General features: G+C 40.5%; 1 gene segment (V, D, J or C); it reads right to left on the bottom strand.

The window, feature by feature from the left end:
* Positions 1-16,174: 16,174 nt before the first annotated feature.
* On the bottom strand, positions 16,175-20,428 carry LOC137102408 (Ig kappa-b4 chain C region-like). The segment is given in 3 exon segments: positions 16,175-16,629; positions 17,311-17,431; positions 20,255-20,428. Coding segments are annotated over 3 exon segments (624 nt in total).
* Positions 20,429-25,451: the final 5,023 nt, after the last annotated feature.

Consider the following 25,451-nt stretch of genomic DNA (forward strand, 5'->3'; position numbering starts at 1 on the left):
TGTTGTAGACTTTTATCTGAATTAGTTTCCACAGAATCAAACTGATATTTACGACCAAATACAGTCTAATAATTTGTTTTTACTGACTGCAGATTGAAATCAAGAGGGACTAACATTTGCCACAGGAATAAGAAAATGAAAATACATCAACATGAGGAATTTAAGATGTTTTAAAAGATCACATCTATATATATAAATATGAGTCAGGACGTAAGAACATGAATCCACAGCACAAACAGAAACACAATGAGATGTGTTCAACCAAATGATGGTGGAAACCAGGCTGGTTTCTATGCAGAGGAGCTGATGAGGGAAGTGGGAACAGGTGTGTAGGAACGAGGGGACACAGGTGGATCTGGGAGGAGAGTCAGGTGACTGAAGGGATGGAAGTCTGAGGACATCTGGTGGACAGATGGAGAATAGCAGGAGACAGACAAATGTCCGAACAAACAGAGCTTCACTGGATCCTGACTATGTCTGTCCTGGATGAGCAGTATCAAAGCTGGTTATCAGCTGGTTCTGTGAAGCCTGGGTTTCCAGAGTGTGTTCATGTGAAAAAAGCAGAGTTGCTCAGTAGAAGTGACACTAACAGAACCATGAATGAAGTATCTAATGTGATATAAGATTAAAGGGAGATACCTGCACAAATGTGCTTAGAACATGAGCAAAACCATTTCTGCCAGGTGAACTGTAAATGATATAATCACATGTTATTACCAGAATAAGAGACTCAGCAAAGTAACAGTTTTTTACTTTGACTGTTCTGTCAGTGCTTGTGTGGTTTCCTCCCACAGTCCACAGACATGTATGTTAGGTTAACTGCTGACTCTAAATCGCTGTAGGTGTCAATGTGAGAGTGAGAGTTTAAAGAAGCTTCAACATCCAGGACGTCTTTTAGAGTCTGATTATCTTGCAAGAGAGAAGTTCATCAACCGAGTTTCAAGTCTCCATCCTATGCAGTTCTAAACTTCATACATCACACATTAGTTTTATATCTTTCTGTTTCTGGGCAGAACATTCTCCACAGGTGTTCTATGGGATTCAGATCTGGAGTCATTGCTCGCCATGTCAGAACTCTCCAGCACCATTAGAACCATTTCTGAGTGCTTTCTGAAGTGTCTTTGAAGTGTGTGTGAAGACCCATGACCTCTGGTGGACACTCAGCTTCTGACACTGGCCCCAAAATTCTTTGGTGATCATCAGATTTCATGATACCATTCACACAGTCAAGGCAGCAAAGCAACTAAACATCTTTGAACCTCCACCATGTTTGACTGTGGGGACTGTGTTCTTTTCTTTGAAGGCCTCATTTCTTTTTCTGTAAACAGTGTCTTGATGTCCTTTACCAAAAAGCTCTACTTTTGTCTCATCTGTCCACATTCTCCCAGAAGGATTGTGGTTTCGTAACATAAGTTCTGGCAAACTCCAGTCTTGCTTTTTTATGTCATTGTGTCAGCAGTGGATTCCTCCTCCGTCTCCTACCATAGTGTCCCTTTTCATTGAGATGGTGACGGATAGTGCGAGGTGACACGTCCAGGGAGGTTAGCTACAGAGCCATGAGCTGTAAACCTCTTGATGATATTGCACACGAGCTCTGGAGATGGACTTTTAGCCTTGAGATTGTCCATGTTTTTCCACCTCTTTCCACTTCTTTCTTTTCTCAATGCTCAGTGTGACACACAACACAAAGGTTGAGTCAACTTTCCTCCATTTTAACTGGATTGTTGTGGATTACTGTGTTGTCCACACCTGTTACTTGCCACAGGTGTGTCTACATACAAATTCTGACAGAATTGCCAGGGTGCTGATATTTTTGGCCATGACTGTAGATGAAAATGATTTTCAGTGCTTTACTTCCTCTTTAAATGTAGTAGCCATGGTGACAGACAGGCATCACTGATGAAGCATGAAAACAGATGGTTTCAGGACTAAAGATAAAAAGTAAAACTAGTTCCAGAGTATTAAGTTGGACAGAACATTTTTGGAAACCTAATATCTATAAATTGCTGAAATTAAAATGTTAGTTTAACAATAGTTGGAACTTAAAAATTTAAATGTCTGAAGAAAGTGTGATGAAATAAACAGTTTTTGTAATGGTATTAACAACTAAATCAGCTAAAAAGATGCAGTAATGTCTACAATTATTATATAAAATAGAAAACAGTATAAGTAGAACTCCAGAGCTTAAGGAGACAAAAGTACATTTGACAGCAGTCTGCATGTTTCCAGCATTGAACGTTGGATTAAAACCTCAGACTATAGAGAGACATGACTCTTTGATGCTGAAACAGTTCTGGAAAGTCATTGTCACATTTTGTCAGCTGATGTGAAAGTGACCATGAACATAATGTCACATATTTCCTGAAGGTTTAGATTTTGTATTTGAAAATAATCTATGCTGTCTTTAAGTCTTTATTAGAATTATGTTAATTTGAATGAAAAAGATAAGAAGCTAATCAATAAATCAGAAATATATATTTTTTTAAGATTAAAAGGCAAAAAAAAAAAACTAAAAGTCAAAACATCATCTATGACACATTTTTAAGAGGTTTTCTCACCATCAACAAAACCCTAAAAACTCATCAATCCACAGATAATCAGCCTGATCCAAGTCCCTGTTGGAGTCCGTGTGATCATTTCCATAGAGCCACTTTGCATCAGCAGCACCATGCTCCAGTGCTCTGGGAGAGTTTATAGTCCTGAGAGTTGAACACTGGATGACTGACAGCTGTCCTTCATGACAACAGAAGACACAGAAATCCTCCTCATCAAAAACATGACTCTGATCTCCGTCCTCATCTGGACTCTCCTCTGCTGCTGCTTCACAGGTAAAGTCCAGAGAATCCAACTCCTCTCCTCTATCAACATCCGTCCCTCTGAAATGAAGCTCACAAAACCATGATGCTGCTTTCTGTTTTTGTCTCTGTGTCCTCAGAGTCCAGAGGTCAGGTCACAGTGACTCAGCCTGGAGCAGTGAGCTCTGCTCTGGGAGGAACCACAACCATCAACTGTAAAACCAGTCAGATTGTTGATGTTTGGAACAACTATCAGCTTTTAGCCTGGTACCAACACAAAGATGGAGAACGTCCTAAGCTCCTTATTTATTATGCCACCACTCGAGCATCAGGGATTCCAGATCGTTTTTCAGGCAGTGGATCAAACTCTGACTTCACTCTGACCATCAGTGGAGTCCAGACTGAAGATGCAGCAGTTTACTACTGTCAGAGTCGACACAGCATCAACAGTCAACGTGTGTTCACACGGTGAAAAAGCATTGTACAAAAACCTCCCTCAGTCAGACTGAACAGAAACTGAACTGATGCTGCAGCTGGAAGCTACTGCAGAGACTGATACAGTTCACTGAATGTACATAAACACCAGTTGATGGTTAAAATCGAGATCATTCACTGTGTCTGTTATGCTGAACATCAGTGTTTAACATCTTTACAAAGACTCATTTATTACCTTGTTACTTATTCTATTCATTACACAAAATTATGAACATAATAAAATCCATCAGTATCTTTGATATTATATAATTTACATCATAAACAACTTTTTAAAACAGTCTCCTCTGTAATGGGAGCTGCTCCTCCTCGTCCTCCTCCTCCTCATCCTCTTACACGTCCTCATCTTCTCCCTTTGTCTGCAACATTCACCTCAATTTTGTCCAAATCAAAACAACAATGTGAACTATTTCATAAAGCTCCAGCTCTGATTGTTGAGTGAACAAATCAGACATATTGTGTTCACCTGTGAGGACTGGGTTTGGGGAACTGCTAAGTGGGTGTGACACTTCCAAAAGAAACTGAATTTTGAACTGATGTGCCTGATATAGAGAACTGTGTTTTGCAGAAAGTGGGTTTTAGATGAAAATACCAAGTCAATAGATGACATCTACAGGAGTTAGTGCTTTTAATAAATTGGCCACTTTGTCCTAACAACTGCAAAACCTGTGTGCAAAAGACAATGTCCATGATTTTTATTTATAAATATTTGGGTGTTTGGATCAGCAATTTCATTTTGATCTATCAAAGGACACAGTAATATTTCAGTAGTGAGATGAAGTTTATTGGATTAACAGAAAATGTGCCATATGCATCAAAACAAAATTAGACAGGTGCATAAATTTGGGCACCCCAACAGAAAAATCACATCAATATTTATTAGAGCCTCCTTTAGCAGAAATAACAGCCTCTAGACGCTTCCTATAGTCTGTAATGAGTGTCTGGATTCTGGATGAATGTATTTTGGACCATTCCTCCTTACAAAACATCTCCAGTTCAGTTAGGTTTCTTGGTTGCCGAGCATGGACAGCCTGCTTCAGATCACCCCACAGATGTTCAATGACATTCAGGTCTGGGACTGGGGTGGCCATTCCAGAACATTTTTCTTGCTCCTCTGCATAAATGCAGAGTAGATTTTGAGCAGTGTTTTGTGTTGTTGTCTTGTTGTGCCACTTTGTGACTGATTCCTCAACATTATTCTCAAGAATCTGCTAATATTGAGTGGAATCCATGCGACCCTCAACTTTAACCAGATTCCCAGTACCGCCACTGGCCACACAGGCCCACAGCTAATGGATCCTCGCCCAAATTTTACTGTGGGTAGCAAGTGTTTTTCTTGGAACGCTGTGTTCTTTTGCTGCCATGTATAACACCCCTTGTTATGAGCAAATAACTCAATCTTTGTTTCATCAGTCCACAGCACCTTATTCCAAAATGAAGCTGGCTTGTCCAAATGTGTGTTTGCATACATCAAGCGACTCCGTTTGTGGCGTGTGTGCAGAAAAGACTTCTTTCACATCACTCTCTCATACAGCTTCTCCTTGTGCAAAGTGCGCTGAATTGTTGAACAATGCACAGTGACACCATCAGCAGCAAGTTGATGTTGTAGGTCTTTGGAGGTGGTCTGTGGGCTGTTTTTGACTGTTCTGACCATCTTTCACCTTTGCCTCTCCAATATTTTATGTGGCCTGCCACTTCTGGCCTTAACAAGAACTGTGGCTGTGGTTTTCCATTTCCTCACTATGTTCCTCACAGTAGACACTGCACTTTTTGTAGCCTTCCCCTAAACTATAATGTTGAACAATCTTTGTTGTTGTACTCAGTGTACTTTTGAAGGATGTTTAAAAGATTGTATGTTGTTTAAACTTTGTCTCATATATATATGTTTTGTCTTGAAGTGTTTGCAGAACTGCTCCAAGGTCAGTTATTGTCTAACAGCAGACCATCCCACACTGTAGTGACCCAGAGTCACTTCATGCTCACAGGTGCTTATCAAAGTGCTAAAAAGGGAAAAGGTTTCCAGAAAAGGAGAAAAGGGCTGAGAGCAGTAGCCTGAGGGTGGAGAATGTTCTGTCCAGCAACAGAAGGTTAGAAAACTAATGTGTGATGTATGAAGTTTAAAACTGCATAAGATGGAGACTTGAAACTCTGTTGATGAACTTCTCTCTTGCAAGATAATCAAACCCTAAAAGACATCTTGGATATTGAAGCTTCTTTACTAATTACACTTAAGGTGTCTGAGACCAGATATTGTCATATTTGCCATGACAACTTGGTGTTGTCGGCAGGATCTGTCAGTGGTCACTGGAGGAGCCAGAGTGAACAGTGGTTTGCATGCACCCTGGAAAAGAAAACAAATTCCAGTCTCAACCACCACTAAAAGAATCATTGCAGACAAGGAGAACTCAACACAGCGGCTCCTATAGTGACTGCCGCCAAATTCATGAACTAAAAATTAAAACTGGTCAACATGGATACTGGGTGAGTTGAAAAGCAGTTCCTAAATTATTTTGTTGAGCACAAGTTGCCTTTCTTTGTTGAATTAATCTGAATAATCGAGCGACTCTTAGTCAATTGGAGAGTATAAAGGACATTGACAACTAAGTGTAATTAATCAAGAACTCCTAGTTAGTTGGGGAGTTTAAAGGGCAACAGCCAAGTTGGAAGAAATGGCCAACAAATAAAGCTGGTGTATTGGGACTTTAAAAAAATACCCTCACCCTCACAGAGACGTCTGTGTTGAAACCCGTGCACGGACGGGGGCTTGGACCCCGTAGAGTCCGATTGTTGAGATTATGTCCTCCTCAATCCCAGAAGGACAGACCTGTGCACAATGTCCCCTTTGCCCACATGTGTGGCATCCATCTGCAGCTACTGAACGTCAGCCACATCCAACTCCTCGTCCTTTGCCTCTCCATCGTCCTCCACAACCTCAACCACAACCTGTAAGTTACACATCTGTTTGTCTTTTTTTTCTCTCACTCTCTTTTTAGCCTTCAGTTTCTTTTCTTGATTTAACTTTTTTTTTTCTTCTTCCTCTAATTTTGTTTGGTTATTTTATTAAAGCAACCTCCTCGAGGAAAGCCAAAGTCCTCAATGCAGATTTTCAAACATTTAAGACTTTGTCACCATACTTGGTTTTCATAGACCCAGAGATTGTCCTGAGAAGTCATCGCTAGTGCCAAACTGATGGGAGGAGGAAAAGCTGGTGCCCCGGAGACAGTTGCTGATGACTGACCAAAAGGAGGGAGGTGATGCACACTGACACACACTGCAATGAAGACATGCTTGCTGAGACCTGCACTGATAGTTTACCAGACAAAAGCAATGAAAAACATAAAAAAAACATGGTCACACTTTTTCCTTATCAGAAATCTTTGCAACAACACGTGGTGAAAGAGGTGCAAGCAGAGAGGAGAGGGTTAGGATCAGATGAGCTAGTTATTCTTTCGTGTGTGAATCAACTAAGATTTTAATATTTCACAGTAAAAGGGTTTGAAGCTGTCCTTTTTATAGAGTAGGTCACATATTAATACACCCTGACTCCACAGTGAGCCTTAACGTGACCTGTGATAACCTGTAAATGAAAAACATAAAGCTCTAAAACAAAAAGCCATAGATGGAATTACATCAGTTTTTTGAATTGCTTAAGAAAAGCAGCTGTAATTGTCTCTTGTGCCTATTTACTGATAAAGATGTGTGATATTGATAGTGGAAAGTGAAGATGTTTTTCAGGATTTGCGAGCAGTAAAGAAAAAAACAATCCATCCGAGAGCTCTGGAAGTATTAAATCCTCAACCAAATAACTTCTTGGTTGCTGAATTGGATCCTGTATTTTTCTCCTTCCTTATGTATGTGGACTTGTTTGTTTTCTCCTTTAAATTTTTTACCTGGATGAGATTTGTTTCATTAAGTGAGTTTTTGGGAGGTCCAGGTGTTTTCCATCAGCTGAAATCTAGAAACATTGCATTAACCAGCAGGATCAGCTCTGCTGCAGTACACTGATGATTTTATGATGTGCAGCCTGTCTGAGAAAATCAGTCTGTTTACATTATAATTTACCTAATGTAACTTATTGAGGTCATGTGATCACAGCTGATAACTATACAATTCATTCTCATCTCTTTAACCAACAAACTAATGATGAGTTTCTTGGTCTGACGTCATACTGAAAACAATGGATTCAAAATGATCAAGACAGAAAGGTTCCAAATGTATTGTTCCATGGAAAATAACTCTCAGCTTATGATCAAATAATTTGAGCACCATAAGCAAACTCCACATTAGTGTTACCCAGTCCCTATGTTCACTTTGTTAACCAGGGACTGGGCTGTATGACATGTGTTTTGTTACAGGACCATGATGGCAGATAACAACGTTACTTTTCAGCTGAGCTGGATCCTGTAGATGATGGATTATGATGCCTGCAAAGTGTTGGTTATGCTGATCTAACTCTTTTGCTTCCTTATGCAGCTTCTCTCTCTTATCCCAGGAGCAGAAAACTCAACCTTTCTACAGTGAGATCAGTGTTACTTCACATGTCTAATCTAACTGTTAATGGATGTAATGTTCTTAACTCAGTTACAATGTTACTTTTTCCAGATGGTTCTGCATCACACAATCCCACCACTGGAGAGAACCAGTGAGATTTTGCTGTTGTTACATAATGTGATGTTTATCATGTTATTTGGTTTAAGATGCTGAATTTGTGGCTCATAGAAGAAGAACTGAAGACAAACAGTTAGATTTAAGATTTTAAACTTGATTTTTGAGTTGTTCACAAATCTGGAACAATCTGGACAAACAGTTCAAGGCATCTGATAACAATCATATTTTCGTAACATAATAATGTTGCTGCATAGCTTGATATAAATGTCTGTGTGATAACACTGACTTAGTTTCAGCAGGAAACACAAAAGTGGATTCTGTAGCTAAGAAAGCTGCCCAACAGGAAGTATCTCAAACACACACACACACACGTGTTTCAGACATTTTATCGTCACTCACTGCTGTACAACAATTTTTTATCCCTAAGAAAATCGGGTGAAAAGAAGAGGTTGCAAATTCCAAAAGTTCCAAAAGTTTTCTTAAATACTGATAAAGCTGACACACAGGTTGAACCATGTGTCCAAAGGGGGGAATGTTATCTGTGTGACATTACTAAAGCCACAGGGAGCAAATCCTCCATCTGTTAAACCATTTGACCATGTGATGATTGATTTCATTGAGTTGATGGCCAATTGAGAGAAGAGATATTGTGTTGTTATGACTGACATGTACTCAAAACTAAATTGGTACGAAGAAGAAAGTCTCCTTGGACTGAAGTTTCTCCGGTTGTTTTAATGAACATGGGGATAAGGAGGAAAAAAATTGTTTGGAAAATCTCCAAATTTGAGAAAATGACATGTTGCAGTATTGCCAGACGTTGACTTCTGCTTTGTCGCAAATACATTAGCAGGTGAATGAAATTCTTTCTATTCCACCTGAAGGATTATTAGGAGGTGGAACAGACCATTCAAATGATACATCACAGCAGTGAAAGACGTGGATACACGCCACCCACTGCAGGAAGGGGACAAAGCCTGTGGACAAAGAGGACGAGTGCAAGTGCCTGCACTTTGAGTCCCCAAGCCGCGAAGAAGGAAAGCAACAGTGAGAACAACACCATGGAGGACAGAATGAGACTCCTTGTGCCATGGCTATGGCTGATTTTGGAGGTGTTGTCTTATCCCATGTGTAAGAGGTCTAATTATACGAGTCACAGAGTGCTATGACTCATCAGATGGCTCTCGTTGATAGAACATCTGCAAAGAATTTAGTTCCTCTTTTACAACCTGATGTTGACCTGTACACAGATTCTAGTGATGAAAATCACTATGTGTAAATATGCTATATACTTTCTAATCTGTGTTTAGCTCTGTAGCCCAGTGATGTCTATGTCACACAAAAACAGTGCCTGAATTTCTAATACAACATTATGAGGATGTATATTTAATGTTAATGAATTTGTGCATCTTGTGTCTCTTGTGATTAAAATGTAATCAAAAGGAGGAAATTGTGATGGAAAATCAAGTCTGATTAAATGATTACATTTTACTCTTAGCATTTTACCTGGTTATAATAGGAACTTGTACTCAGTGTACTTTTGAAGAATGTTTAAAAGATTGTATGTTGTTCAAACTTTGTCTTGTATATATGTTTTGTCTTGAAGTGTTTGCAGAACTGCTCCAAGGTCAGTTATTGTCTAACAGCAGACCATCCCACACTGTAGTGACCCAGAGTCACTTCATGCTCACAGGTGCTTAAAAGGGAAAAGGTTTCCAGAAAAGGAGAAAAGGGCTGAGAGCAGTAGCCTGAGGGTGGAGAATGTTCTGCCCAGCAACAGAAGGTTAGAAAACTAATGTGTGATGTATGAAGTTGAGAACTGCATAGGATGGAGGTTCGAAACTCTGTCGATGAACTTCTCTCTTGCAAGATAATCAAACCCTAAAAGACATCTTGGATATTGAAGCTTCTTTACTAATTACACTTGACACCCACTTTTTGCTACCCACTTATATTTGCACTTAAAAAGCCTGTATTTACAAGAAAATGATTTTTAGACCACACTGCTGACACTGATGGGCTGATAGTGTCTAAATACACACTCTGGATACTTCACAATTCCATATGTTTCTACCACTGTCACAGTTATTATTAGTCCATTATTGAGCGTTATTGTTATGTTTGTTAAACCAGGTATCCTAAACCCCATAATTCATTTTTAACCTTTTGGACTAAGTTGACTTTAGTTGGACTGGAGCAAATGGATCTACTAACAAAAAAAAACAGGTAAGTCTATTTTGAATATAAAAGAAATACAAAAATACATTTACAAAAAATGTTTTAATTGTATTTTAAAAAACAACAAATGCTATTAATGAAACCTGATAGACAAAAACAGAGCAGAGAGAAAGCAGTAGCAGAGCAAAACCCTGGCATAGATCAGGACTGGGAACACTGGTCTTTTGTCAGTGTCTCTGAGACCGGAGTCTGGGAGCCCTGGGTGGCCTCACAGGTGACAGCATGCACCTACTCCCACTGGTCTGCAGGGAGAGTCAGGGTGCTGCTCCAGCTGTAGAAGCCGTCCTTCTCCAGCACTACAAGGCTCCTGCTGTCCTCCCAGTTGACTCTGTTGCATCCATCCATCCTCCAGGACAGAGTCCAGTCTGAGGGGAAGCCCTTGTTGGCCAGACAAATTACTGTGACATTCCCCTGCTGCAGATCCTTGCTGGAGGGGGGAAGCACTGTCAGGGTGGGAAAGACATCACCTGCAGTAGGAGACACCAATCAGCTTAGAGGACAGCAGCAGACAGTTGGACACCTTTACTGTGTGAGGGTGGATTTGTCCTTGAAGGAGTTTCTGTCAGATGGTTGTTCTGCTCCACCAGTCACTGACTCACACATTGTTTCACTTCCCTTTAAGAAACCTCTCATGCAGATCAGGACAGAAAGAGTCCTCATATGACCTGAGACATGTCAAACTACTACAGCATAAAAAGGACAAAATAAAATGGAGTTTAAAATCAGTCAGGGCCAAAAATAACAGTGTCTGTGTAAAAACTCAGTGAGGTCCTTCATTTGAAATCACTTAGACACTGTTCTGGCTTTAAAGGACACAGAGACGTCTAAAATGTTTCACATCTGACAGCAATAAAAATAATGTATTTCTTTAGTGTCACTGAATTATTTTAAAAAAGATACAACTGCAGAGCTAAAGGTTTAAGAAAAAAACAGTTTGATTGTTAAATATTCTGTAGTAAACATTTAACAAATGAAGTAGAAAGCGAAAATTTCTATAAAGGTCACTTTGAATGTCACATGTTTAAAGTTAAAAAATCAGCATAAAAACTGATATTTTTAAAATTATTTAGCTCAGCCCAATAAAACATTATCAGAAATGTTTAGACACAAGAACTGTAACCTTAAGTAATAAACTAATGTAATACTTAAACTTACGTCCAAATTCCAGTTTGGTTCCTCCACCGAACGTGAACCACAGTGATACAAAGTCATTGTGTCGTCGTACAAAAACCAAAATCCAAAATCAGAGAGCCATGTCTCTCTACAGTCACACGGAAAAAGTCACATTGTGAAAAATATATAAACATTTAAATACGTGTCACAGAACACGACAAATTTGTTGCATGTGTTAATTTTTTCAAAATAGATCTATTTTAAAATAAAACACAGCAGAGCTGCAGATGGAAAATCAACATTTATTAAAAAGACCTATTCAATGATAAATCTACAAAGCAGGATCTATGACACATTTTCTAAAGGGTTTCTCCAAATTGACAAATCCCTGGAAAAACTGATTGATCCACTGATAATCAGCCTGATCAGAATGATCCAAGTCCCTGTTGGAGTCAGTGTGATCATTTCCATAGAGCCACTTTGCATCAGCAGCACCATGCTCCAGTGCTCTGGGAGAGTTTATAGTCCTGAGAGTTGAACACTGGATGACTGACAGCTGTCCTTCATGACAACAGAAGACACAGAAATCCTCCTCATCAAAAACATGACTCTGATCTCCGTCCTCATCTGGACTCTCCTCTGCTGCTGCTTCACAGGTAAAGTCCAGAGAATCCAACTCCTCTCCTCTATCAACATCCGTCCCTCTGAAATGAAGCCCACAAAGCCATGATGCTGCTTTCTGTTTGTGTCTCTGTGTCCTCAGAGTCCAGAGGTCAGGTCACAGTGACTCAGCCTGGAGCAGTGAGCTCTGCTCTGGGAGGAACCACAACCATCAACTGTAAAACCAGTCAGGATGTTTATTACAGCAGCTATCACCGTTTAGCCTGGTACCAACAGAAAGATGGAGAACGTCCTAAGCTCCTTATTTATGCTGCCACCACTCGAGCATCAGGGATTTCAGATCGTTTTTCAGGCAGTGGATCAAACTTTGACTTCACTCTGACTATCAGTGGAGTCCAGACTGAAGATGCAGCAGTTTACTACTGTCAGAGTTATCACTACATCAACAGTCAGTATGTGTTCACACAGTGAAAAAGCATCGTACAAAAACTTCCCTCAGACAGACTGAACAGAAACTGAACTGATGCTGCAGCTGGAAGCTACTGCAGAGACTGATACAGTTCACTGAGGACACACACACGGACACGCCCACAAACACACACACACACACACACACACACACACACACACACACACACACACACACACACACACACACACACACACACAAATCAGTTGATGGTTAAAGTCTATTGTGATAAACATGAATATAAAGCAGCAAAAACATCTTTACAATCATTTCTTTCTCTACTAATAGTATCTTTATAATTACATTTATCATTTAAACCGTGATTATGTTCATATGAGAATATAAAATCATTCGCAGCATAAATTGAACCAGTTACAGGTAACTGGTGGCAAATAAAGTGACAGACAACAGAAACACATTCAAATAACTGATTTCTTTACTAAAATGAATTTCAGATGAGATGTGGAAGTTGGTGAATGTTGCTGTGAAAACTCAATAAAAGCCTGGAGAGAGTCTTGCAGAAAGGACTGAGGTGAAAGTTTTTATAGTGGTTCAGAGAAATGGACCCAGATTCTCTGAGTCAGTGGCCCCGCCCACCACTTACCTGTAGGAGGAGAAACAAGGGAAGACAACAGAGGCCAGAGCTCGTCACAGGACCTTTTATGGTGTCAGTCAGTAAATGGAGTCAAACAGTTTTCATCGAGATGTTCAGAGTCCTAGTCCTCTAAGTTCTTGTCAAACTGTGCTAAAGTGGATCATATGTCCATGTCTTCAGATCAGCTGCTGAATGGACTGTGTCTTGAAGATGAAGGAGAAGTTGTAAGTGCAGGATGAAACCAACTCCAGTTCTGCTCACAGATGTTACTACATGGAGATTAGAAGAAGAAATCTGTCCAACTCTAACTGATGGTGACCTCCATGTTTTCTGGCTCTGCCCACATCCAAAACTTCTGCTTTGAGTTTTTCCATCTATTCAATTCAACTTTCAATTCAACTTTATTTATATAGCGCCAATTCACAACAAAGTCATCTCAGGGCACTTTACAGAATAAAGTCAAGATTATAAAGATATATAAAGAGAACCCAACAATTCCCCTGGAGCAAGCCATAGGCAACAGTGGAGAGGAAAAACTCCCTTTAAAGGAAGAAACCTCCAGCAGAACCAGGCTCAGGGCGGACGGCCATCTGCCTCGACCGGTTGGGGTGAGTGGAAAGGGGAGAGAGAAAAGAACAGAGCAACAAAAAGCAACAACAAAACATTGGGCAGATTGGTAGGACCAGTAGCTGCACGCTGGAAGACACACAGCTTCAAAGCCGGGGGACACCTGCAGAAAGGGACAGAGAGAGGGGGACAGAGGAGGACAAAGACAACTACGGGAGAGAACACACAGAGTTAATGACATACAGTGGTGACAATTGCGGGATGAGAGGAGAGGAGAGATGGTCAAGAGGAGGAAAGGAGCTCAGTGCATTGGGGGGTGGGTCCCCCAGCAGTCTAAGCCTATGGCAGCATAACTATAACTAACTATATGCTTTATTAAAGAGGAAGGTTTTAAGCCTAGACTTAAAAGTAGAGAGGGTGTCTGCTTCCCGAATCTGAACTGGGAGCTGGTTCCACAAGAGAGGAGCTTGATAGCGAAAGGCTCTACCTCCCATTCTACTTTTGGAAATTCTGGGAACCACAAGTAGGCCTGCATTCTGAGAGCGAAGTGGTCTACTGGGATGATATGGTGCTATGAGGTCTTCTATATATGATGGAGCCTGAACATTCAGAGCTTTATATGTAAGAAGCAGGGTTTTAAATTCTTTTCTAAATTTAATGGGAAGCCAATGGAGAGAAGCTAGTGAAGGTGAAATATGATCTCTCTTGCTAGTTCCAGTCAGCACTCTTGCTGCAGCATTTTGGATTAATTGCAGGCTCTTTAGGGAGTTACTGGGGCATCCTGAAAGTAGGGAATTACAGTAGTCCAACCTAGAGGTAACAAATGCATGGACCAGTTTTTTGGCATCACTTTGAGACAGGATGCTCCTAATTTTGGCAATGTTCCGTAGGTGGAAGAAGGCTGTTCTAGAGATTTGTTTTATATGTGAGTTAAAGGACAGATCCTGATCAAATATAACTCCAAGGTTCCTTGCAGTAGTACTGTAGGCCAGACTTATGCCATCTATGGTAACAATATGGTTGGACATCATATCTCTGAGATTTTTTCGGCCCAAATACTATGACTTCAGTTTTGTCTGAGTTTAAAAGTAAGAAATTGTGGGACATCCAGGCCTTTATGTCTTGTAGGCTTGAAGCTTTATTAACTGATTATTTTCATCTGGTTCCATAGATAAATATAGCTGGGTATCAGCAGCATAACAGTGGAAATTTATGGAGTGTTTTCTAATAATGTTGCCTAACGGAGACATATATAAAGTAAAAAGTATTGGTCCTAACACAGAGCCTTGTGGAACTCCATAGCTAACCTTTGTGTGCATGGAGGATTCATCATTAACATGAACAAACTGAAATCTATCAGATAGATAAGATTTAAACCAACCTAGTGCAGTTCCTGTAATTCCAATTTCATGTTCCAGTCTCTGTAATCAAATGTTAGGATCAATGGTATCAAATGCAGCACTAAGGTCTAACAGAACAAGTATAGAGATGAGTCCAGTATCTGAGGCCATGAGAAGATCGTTGGTGACTTTTACCAGTGCTGTTTCTGTACTATGATGAACTATAAATCCTGACTGAAAGTCTTCATACAAATTATTCCTATGAAGGTGATCACATCATTGTTTTGCGACTACATTTTCAATTATTTTAGAAATAAAGGGGAGATTAGATATTGGTCTGTAATTGGCTAAAACACCTGGGTCAAGACAGGGTTTTTTAAGTAATGGTTTAATTACAGCTACCTTATAGGCCTGTTTCTAAAGATAGATTGATGATATCTAATATGAACGTATCTATTAAGGGTAAAGCTTCCTTGAGCAGCTTAGTTGGAATAGGGTCTAGCAGACAGGTTGTTGGTTTAGATGAGGTAATAATTGAAGTTAGCTCAGAGAGATCTATGGGTAAAAAGCAGTCTAACAGGGATTTGGGCCTTATTGATGACTCTAGCACTGCTGTACATGAAGATGTATCTGTAATATTTGGGGGGAGGATCTGGTGAATTCTTTCCCTAATGGCTACAATTTTATTAGTAAAGAAAATCATGAAGTCATTGCTGCTCAGAGTTAAGAGAAAACTAGGCTCAACAGATCTATGGCTCTTAGTCAGCCTGGCTACAGTGCTGAACAGAAACAGGGGGTTGTTCTTGTTTTCTTCTATTAATGATGTAATGTACTAATATCCTTGTTCATATTTCTGATGTAATAAATTCTTCTCAGATGCAGATTTATACAGATACATGACAGCAGTTTGTCAATAACAGACAGTTACAAATTTTACTGAAATATTTCAACAATAATGTTTCTCACCAAATCAAAGTTTAAAGAAGCAGTTTTCTATTCAGCTTCATTATATCTGGTAAATATGGATTGATTTATTATGCCTGAATTGAACTTGATAAAATAATTATTTTACAGAAGTAAAATCTTGGATTTTAAACACATTTAGTCATTTATCAGACTTTTACACAGCGACTTCCAAGTGAGACAGACACACGTGAGTCTCATTCATGGACACATTGACAAGTAGACTGGAGGAGCTGGGATCAAACCACTGACCCTGCAGGTGGTGGACAACCTGCTTTACCTCTTGATCCACAGCCACATGAACTCAAAGCATCTATTTGATTTAATTTTTTTTTCATGAGTTTATTTTCCATCAACACACATGAAAACTACAGACTGGATGAGCAGGTTTTTATTGGACTGAATCAATCAAAGTTACAACAAGCAACAAAACTAAGAGACAAAGACAGATACAGAGAGAGGGAGCAGAGTGACATCAGTAGCAGAGTCCCTGGAACACATGTCAGGACTGGGGACACTGGTCTCTCCTCAGTGTCTGTCTGACCGGAGTCTGGGAGCCCTGGGTGGCCTCACAGGTCACAGAGCCTGCATTCCTCCACTGGTCTGCAGGGATCCTCAGGGTGCTGCTCCAGCTGTAGCGTCCGTCCTTCTCCAGCACCCCGGGACTCCTGGTCTCCTCCCAGCTGCTGCCGCTGCTGCTGCCGTCCACTTTCCAGGACAGAGTCCAGTCTGAGGGGAAGCCCTTGTTGGCCAGACACATGAGTGAGACCTTGTCCTTCTGCTGCTCCTCGCTGGACGGGGACAGCACGGTCAGGCTTGGACGGACATCACCTACAGTAGGAAACACCAGTCAGTTAGAGGACAGAGACCACACAGTTGGACCCCTTTACTGTGTTTGAGTGGGTTTGGTCCTTGAAGGAGTTTCTGTCAGATGGTTGTTCTGCTCCACCAGTCACTGACTCACACATTGTTTCACTTCCCTTTAAGAAACCTCTCATGCAGATCAGGACAGAGACAAACATCAGACAGTTTGACCTGAAATATGTCCCATTAATCTTAACTCTACATTAGTTTCAAATATCTTGTGGAAACATGGAGACAGAAAAACACCATGTTACAACAATCAAATGTTCTTCATGTGGATTTCAATCCCAATCAAACATATCAAATGATTTCAAATCTACAGCAACAAATAACAAGAAATTCAAAAAAGTCATTTTCAAACATCACTAGTTATCGTTACTCTGTTAGAATCTAGTGGAAACAAGTCACATTCAAAGATCAGAAAGCAGTTTTCAATGTGGTGGATTAAAGTATTTTAACTTTGACCCTGACAGGAACATGGAAAGATACGTTTAGTAAAACTGCTCTGAGTTCACCTCCATGATGAAGGTGGGGAATAAAAACACAAATACTGAATCTGTTCCAAAGAAAACCAGATCATTTCACCTGCTGCAACTATTTAAAACACGACTTCACAAGATTTGATTTAGTATTTGATCAGAAACTTACTTCCAACATCCAGTCTGGTTCCTCCGCCGAAAGTCCACCACAGTGATACAAAATGACTGAGTCGTCGTACAAAAACCTCTGACTGTACAGAGACACGACTCTCTGACTTTGTCCAACTTAACTAAAGCTGCAACATCCCAACATGTAACTTTACCATTAAAGTCAGATTTACTGGTTTATCTACTGGATTAAAAATTGACATTTATCAAAACCAGTTTTTAAATTTCAGTTGCTAAAACAACGTTGTCTCTTAGTACAAAATATTTCCTTAACTACTGTGAAGTAACATGGAAACACAAATATTTGACCTGGAAAACTGAATAACAAGGAGAAAAGCTCCTGAAATATAAGAGTTTTTAAACCTTTGACTTACTTCCAACATCCAGTCTGGTTCCTCCACCGAAAGTCCACCACAGTGATACAAAGTGACTGAGTCGTCGTACAAAAACCTCTGACTGTACAGAGACACGGCTCTCTGACTTTGGAACAAACAAACTCAACAAAATGAGTCGTTGGTTGTAAACATTTCTCAGCTGATATGGAAATTGACAATAACTTCAATGTCTTTAATTTAAAATTAATAATTTAATTACCATGAAAATGTTAATAAATATTTTACTATATATGATCATATAAAAAATAGTTTGTAAATATTTTATATAAGAAAAAAGATGTTTTCACAAAAGTCCCAAATAATAAAAAGATAATAAATAACCAAAATAAATAATAATTCATTAATCCACTGACAATCAGCCTGATCAGATTGATCCAAGTCCCTGTTGGAGTCAGTGTGATCATTTCCATAGAGCCACTTTGCATCAGCAGCACCATGCTCCAGTGCTCTGGGAGAGTTTATAGTCCTGAGAGTTGAACACTGGATGACTGACAGCTGTCCTTCATGACAACAGAAGACACAGAAATCCTTCTCATCAAAAACATGACTCTGATATCCGTCCTCATCTGGACTCTCCTCTGCTGCTGCTTCACAGGTAAAGTCCAGAGAATCCAACTCCTCTCCTCTATCAACATCCGTTCCTCTGAAATGAAGCCCACAAAACCATGATGCTGCTTTCTGTTTTTGTCTCTGTGTCCTCAGAGTCCAGAGGTCAGGTCACAGTGACTCAGCCTGGAGCAGTGAGCTCTGCTCTGGGAGGAACCACAACCATCAACTGTAAAACCAGTCAGGACATCTATGGTAGCTATTTCGCCTGGTACCAACAGAAAGATGGAGAACGTCCTAAGCTCCTTATTTATTATGCCACCACTCGAGCATCAGAGATTCCAGATCGTTTTTCAGGCAGTGGATCAAACTCTGACTTCTCTCTGACCATCAGTGGAGTCCAGACTGAAGATGCAGCAGTTTACTACTGTCAGAGTTATCACTGGTTGAACAGTCAGTATGTGTTCACACAGTGAAAAAGCATCGTACAAAAACCTCCCTCAGTCAGACTGAACAGAAACTGAACTGATGCTGCAGCTGGAAGCTACTGCAGAGACTGATTCAGTTCACTGAGGACACACACACACACACACACACACACACACACACACAGACACACACACACACACACGGACACAAAAATCAGTTGATGATCAAAGTCAATTGTGATAAACATGAATATAAAGCAACAAAAACATCTTTACAAACATTTCCTTCTCTATTAATAGTAGCTTAATAATTACATGTATATGAGAATATAAAATCATTCACAGCATTAAGTTAAATAATTTTGTTTAAATAATTGTAACTACCTTATTAAAACCCAGTCTAAAGATAAGCATCACTTACACCAAATTCCAAAACACTATATCTTTGTTAGCTTCTAACATCTAAACAAAATTCAATATTCAGTAAAGATCAGTGACTTCATTTGTTCACATACATGTAAATATAATCATCATAACACAGTTTCACTGATGCTACTTGAAAGCTAAACTGCAAAGAGATTAACAGAAATAGCATTTGTCCACATTGTCCATCTACTTTTTGTTGTGGAGTGTGACGTCATCTGACCTCTGACCTTTAGCTTGTTGGCTCTCCTCTCACAGGTACATGTAACGGGTGGCAAATAAAGTGACAGACGCCAGAAACACATTCAAATAACTGATTTCTTTACTAACATGACTTTCAGATGAGATGTGGAAGTTGGTGAATGTTGCTGTGAAAACTAAATAAAGGCCTGGAGAGAGTCTTACAGAAAGGACTGAGGTGGTTCAGAGAATTGGACCCAAGTTTTTGGAGTTCATGGCCCCGTCCTGTACCTGTACCTGTAGCAGGAGGCCAAAGGTTGTCACAGGAGCCTTTATGGCAGATGGAGTCAACCAGTTGTCATTGAACTTTCTCAGTTTCAGGCCTCTCAGCACTTTATGATACGATAAACTTTATTGTCTGTCCCAACCGGAGACAGAAATTCCTCTTTGACAAAGCTCCACACGTACTACGTACAATACAAATACAATTAACACAGTTCAAAACAACAACCAGATAAAATGTCTACTTTTTGCTTTTCAGAATAGTTATTGTTCTGGTAATGAAAGATTTTTTCCAGTGGGACTTTATAACACCTGACCAATGGCAGCAGCGGGAAAGAACTGTGTAGGGGATGAGAGGGGTCCTCAGTAATCCGGGTTGCTTTCCTCACCACCAATTGGCTGTAAAGCTCAGAAAGAGGAGTCTGTGGTGATCCGGTTCTCTTGCTGCCCTGATTAATTAAAAGTTTGGTTTTGTGTTGAAAGGTGAAATTATAATAGGTTGTGATGTTGAACATGAGGATGGATTCAAAGAGTGATGTGTAAACCAAAGTTAATATTTCCCTGCTAACTTGACCTTTAGCTTCCTCAGCAGGTGGAGGCACTGTTGTGCTTTTTTGTACACTGAGTCAGCATGTTGTGTGAAGGACAACCAGGTGTCAATCTCTGTCCCTAGATATTTAAAGGATTGCACCTGCTCCACCGACTGGCCCTGGATACTCAGTGGTTGAGTCAGCAAAGGGGAGGTTTTTCCTCTGGCCCCAAAGCACAGTTCTTTTGTCTTTGTTATGTTCAGCTCCATCCTGTTGACGTCCTGCTGGTGTTGAGACAGAGTCTGGGTGTCAGTCACGTGAGCCACCAGGGCCATGTCGTCTGCATACTTTAAGAGCTTCATTCCTCCCTTGTTGCGGCAGATATTATTTGTGTGGACAGAGAAGAGCATGGGAGACAAACCACATCCCTGAAGCAGTCCTGTGTTTAAAACCAATGTACTGGATTTAAAACCATTAAAAAGCACATGTTGTGGCCTGTTCTGTAGAACATTCTTTATCAATAAAATCAATGTGGGTGCACATGAAGACCGAAGAGGCAATGCAATACAGTGTCCGTCTGTACTGTGTTAAAAGCAGAAGAAAAGTCCTTTTTGCAGTTTGTTTGCACTGTGTCCCCAACATTAAACAGTCCCACGAATGTCATTGTCTCCATATCAGCTGCTGAATGGACCATGTGTGGTGATTCAGATCCTTTCAGGGGAAGTCATTTTGGGACTGACTTCACTCTGAGCATCAGCAGGGTTCAGTCTGTAGATGCAGTTTATTAGAGGAGGGGGACCAATGTCAACAAACAGTGGCACAGAAATTCAGTGAAGAGCTTTGATTAAAGCAGTTTCTAAGTAAGACCACCACGTTAAGACGGTCAGCGTGAAAATGTGTATTTAAGGGAGATATTTTTCTTCATAAATATATTTGCCCGTAGTTGCCCATCACCTTTCTCACAACAACAGTAAATACATACATTTAGTTTCAAATATCTGATTAAGTTGACTTTGTGTGTTTTCTGCTTGCTGCCAGAACCTTTTTTATTGGACTGTGAATTGAAAAATGGATCACGAGTCTTTCAAAATCTCCCATTTTCCTCTGTTTAACTTATACCAAGACGTCTGTATTTATCAGTCAATGCAGTTATAATACTACTGTGTATTATTTGGAGACAACAATGTGTCTGGATTAACAGGACTGCTGGGTAAACTAAAGAAATGTCTTTAACCCAGCTTCTTTGTGAGTATTTGTAATAATGGGATCACTGAGATCTGCTGCACTTTGAATTCCCAACTTCTGTCACTTATGAAGTGTATCATACATAAGTATTCAGACCCTTTGCAACAACACTTGAAATGTAGCTCAGGTGCCTCCAATTTCTCTTGATCCTTGCTGAGATGTTTCTACACCTTGACTGGAGTCCACCTGTGGTCAATCAAATTGATTGGACATGATGTGGAAAGGCGCACACCTCTGTATAGAAGCCCTCACAGCTGACGATGCAGACTGTCTCAGAGCAAAGGGCCTTAGTCAGAGCGGTGACCAAAAACCCAATGGTCATTCTGACTGAGCTCCAGAGATTCTGTGTTGAGATGGGACAAAGTTCCAGAAGGACAACTGTAGCTGCAGCTCTCCACTGATCTGGGCTTTATGGCAGAGTGGTTAGAAACAAACCCCCCTAAGTCCAATCACATGAAACCTGCATGGAGTTTACAAAAAGGACCTGAGACTGTAATTGATGCCGAAGGTGCTTCAACAAAGTCCTGAGCAAAGGGTCTGAATACTTATGTACATGTGATATTTCAGTTTTTCATTTACATAAATTTACAGACGTTTCTAAAATTCTGTTCCCACTTTGTCATTATGGTTTACAGAGTGTAAATTAATAAGAAAAAAATGGAAATGAAACAAGTGTAGCATGAGGCTGTGACATAACAAAATTAAAAAACAGTGAAGGGGGTGAAAACTTTCCAAATGCTGTAAGTCAGCATCTCATCTGTCTTTATTAACATATAAATGAGACATGGATCCTCGTCAGGGCCAGAGGTTAGTAATAGTGATAAATGTTGATATAAAACGTGTCGTTTAAGCGTGTTTCTACTTCCATTTATGGCAAATTGTGGGACTGAAAATGAAGCTTGTGCATGTTCACATTAAAAATGTGGTAAAAATAAATGAATCTGCATCCTTCTGTCCTGCTTCACCAGTCACTGACTCCTACATTGTTTCACTTCCCTTTAAGAAACCTGTCATGTAAATCAGCACAGAAAGAGTCCTCATATGACCCAAATCACCCCAAACTACTAAACTTTTCACAGCCCAAGTATATAAAACTAAATTAACTAAGGAAAAAGTAGTTAAGTGTCTTTATAATGTAGAAATTACATTGTTCCAAAACCCTTGCTGTTTGAAAAATTCACCATAAAGTTTGATCTCTTTACTGTTTAAACATGGTAAAAACTATGAGGTAGAATGTACAAAAAGAACATGTCATGTTGAACAACTTTAATTGGTTTGTTTCTCCAAATTAATCTTCGTTTCTACACTAAAATCTCAAAATCCAGTCTTTAAAATTTTTTCTGGAAAACAGAGTTATAGACAAATAAATGTGAAAAAAAATAAAAATATTAAAGACAAAAGCGAAAGTGTATAACTGTAATCTTATGCCCCCTGACATTTATTCACTGCTCCCCTAAACTAGATCTGACATTTGTTCAAGGGGTTTTCTCACAACTGCCAAATCCTTATATGCTGGTAAATCCACTAATAATCAGCCTGATCAGATTGATCCAAGTCCCTATTGGAGTCAGTGTGATCATTTCCATAGAGCCACTTTGCATCAGCAGCCCCATGCTCCAGTGCTCTGGGAGAGTTTATAGTCCTGAGAGTTGAACACTGGATGTCTGACAGCTGTCCTTCATGACAACAGAAGACACAGAAATCCTCCTCATCAAAAACATGACTCTGATCTCCGTCCTCATCTGGACTCTCCTCTGCTGCTGCTTCACAGGTAAAGTCCAGAGAATCCAACTCCTCTCCTCTATCAACATCCGTCCCTCTGAAATGAAGCCCACAAAACCATGATGCTGCTTTCTGTTTTTGTCTCTGTGTCCTCAGAGTCCAGAGGTCAGGTCACAGTGACTCAGCCTGGAGCAGTGTGCTCTGCTCTGGGAGGAACCACAACCATCAACTGTAAAACCAGTCAGGATGTTTATGTTTGGAGCAACTATCAGCTTTTAGCCTGGTACCAAAAGAAAGATGGAGAACGTCCCAAACTGCTCTTTTATTATGTTAACAGTCGAGTGCCAGGGACTCCAAGTCGTTTTACAGATGGTGGATCAAACTCTGACTTCACTCTGACCATCAGTGGAGTCCAGACTGAAGATGCAGCAGTTTACTACTGTCAGAGTTATCACTACATCAACAGTCAAGCTGTGTTCACACAGTGAAAAAGCATCGTACAAAAACCTCCCTCAGTCAGACTGAACAGAAACTGAACTGATGCTGCAGCTGGAAGCTACTGCAGAGACTGATACAGTTCACTGAATGTACACAAACACCAGTTGATGGTTAAAATCGAGATCATTCACTGTATCTGTTATGCTGAACATCAGTGTGCAACAATTCCAAATTTTAATGTTTGATACATAAATACACTTCCAACAAAGTGAAAACAACAATAGGGTAAAAAAGATGCAAACAAATTTAAGCTGAAATCAGACCTCAGAGGGAAGACAAATGATATCAAATTATTCATATTTTATTTAATAACACTTACTTTTACCATGAAGATTGACATGTTTGACGTCACTTCCGTAGTTTCCAAATGGTGGTCTGTTCAAACTGTGTACACGTTTTCACGCAGTTGCAATAAACCATCAAACTTTTGGAAAACGACCTAAGCAAAAAAAAATGAACTTATCTTGGGGTTTTCCAACGTTGCCACCACACAAGCGAAGCACCTCACAGCTCTTAATACCTCGAGCTACATGGAACAAACAGTTTCTATCCACCCAGCTGTTTGCTCAGTGAACCAGGACACCGATGTCACGCTGCCGTGGTCCGGCCCTGTTGCTTCCGCTGGAAACGTGATGCCAACCCGCGGCCTTCTGGCCCTGTCGGACGACCAATGGCCTGTCCTGACACGGGCCTGCTCCTCCTGACACAGGAGGCCTGGATCCCGGCTAAAAGGAGACATCGGACGACACCTGCTGCAGCTAATCTTGTCAACCAGTCCATTGGACCACCTTCCCCGGTCCAGGTGGAGAACCGTTTCACTGTTCTTGAAGAACTGGAAAGGCCGACCTCCCTGGTGGCGGTTCCCTGTGACTCCCTGCCCCGTGAGATACCACACGGCTCCACCGCCCGCGGGCAGCGCGGTCGGGGCCTCGGCAGACCAGACGTACCACCACCACCAACACTGTGCCTCCAGAGAGGAATCCACATGCTCCTCCTCGGCGCACCTCTCCACCGCAACGTCCTCCCGGTCCGACCATGCTAATTATTGGCGACTCCATCGTTAGAGACGTCCGCTTAAAATCAGCTAAAACGTTTTGCTTTCCTGGAGCCACAGTCACTGACATAGCGGAGAAAATTCCAAACCTGATTGAAAAACCTCCTACAGCAACAAAAGTAGTGATACACGTTGGCACAAATGACACCAAACGCCAACAGTCTGAGTTGCTGAAACGTGACTTCATGTCATTTTTCAACTCACTGGAGAGTTTCCACGACAGACGGTTCTTCATTTCCGGCCCAGTTCCCACGCTGGGTCGCGGTGTTGGCTGGTTCTCCAGACTCCTCAGCCTGCACACATGGCTTCAACCACAAGTCTCCGCACACGGACTCTTTTACGTGGACAATTTCAATCTTTTCTGGGATCGTCCTCAGTACTTGAAGCAAGATGGACTGCACCCGAACTTTCTGGGATCACGGATGTTGACTGAGAACATTGTCCACAGCGTCTCAGTCTCCGGAGACTGACTGACCATTCAAAACACCTGTGGCTCTGATGTGCTCACCTCTCCTGCATCCTCCGCTCCAACCTCCAACAACATCCACAGGTATAAACAGTCCGAGATATTTATAGAATCTGACGTCACCAACAGACAAAATGCAGCTATTATGGATTCTAATTTTTCACCCAGGGAATATTATTATTTTGTTGAATGTTATGATCTTAACCACACTGCTCTTTGCCCCATAGAGACTAAAAAATCTAATACAAGTTAAGACTACTGCTCATACTGAACCAAAACCCAAAACTATTAAATATGGATTATTAAATATCAGATCTCTCTCTTCTAAATCTCTGTTAGTAAATGACTTAATAAATGATCATCAAATTGATTT

The sequence above is a fragment of the Channa argus genome, chromosome 1, assembly GCF_033026475.1.
Source record: "Channa argus isolate prfri chromosome 1, Channa argus male v1.0, whole genome shotgun sequence".
In the NCBI taxonomy this organism is placed as follows: domain Eukaryota; kingdom Metazoa; phylum Chordata; class Actinopteri; order Anabantiformes; family Channidae; genus Channa; species Channa argus.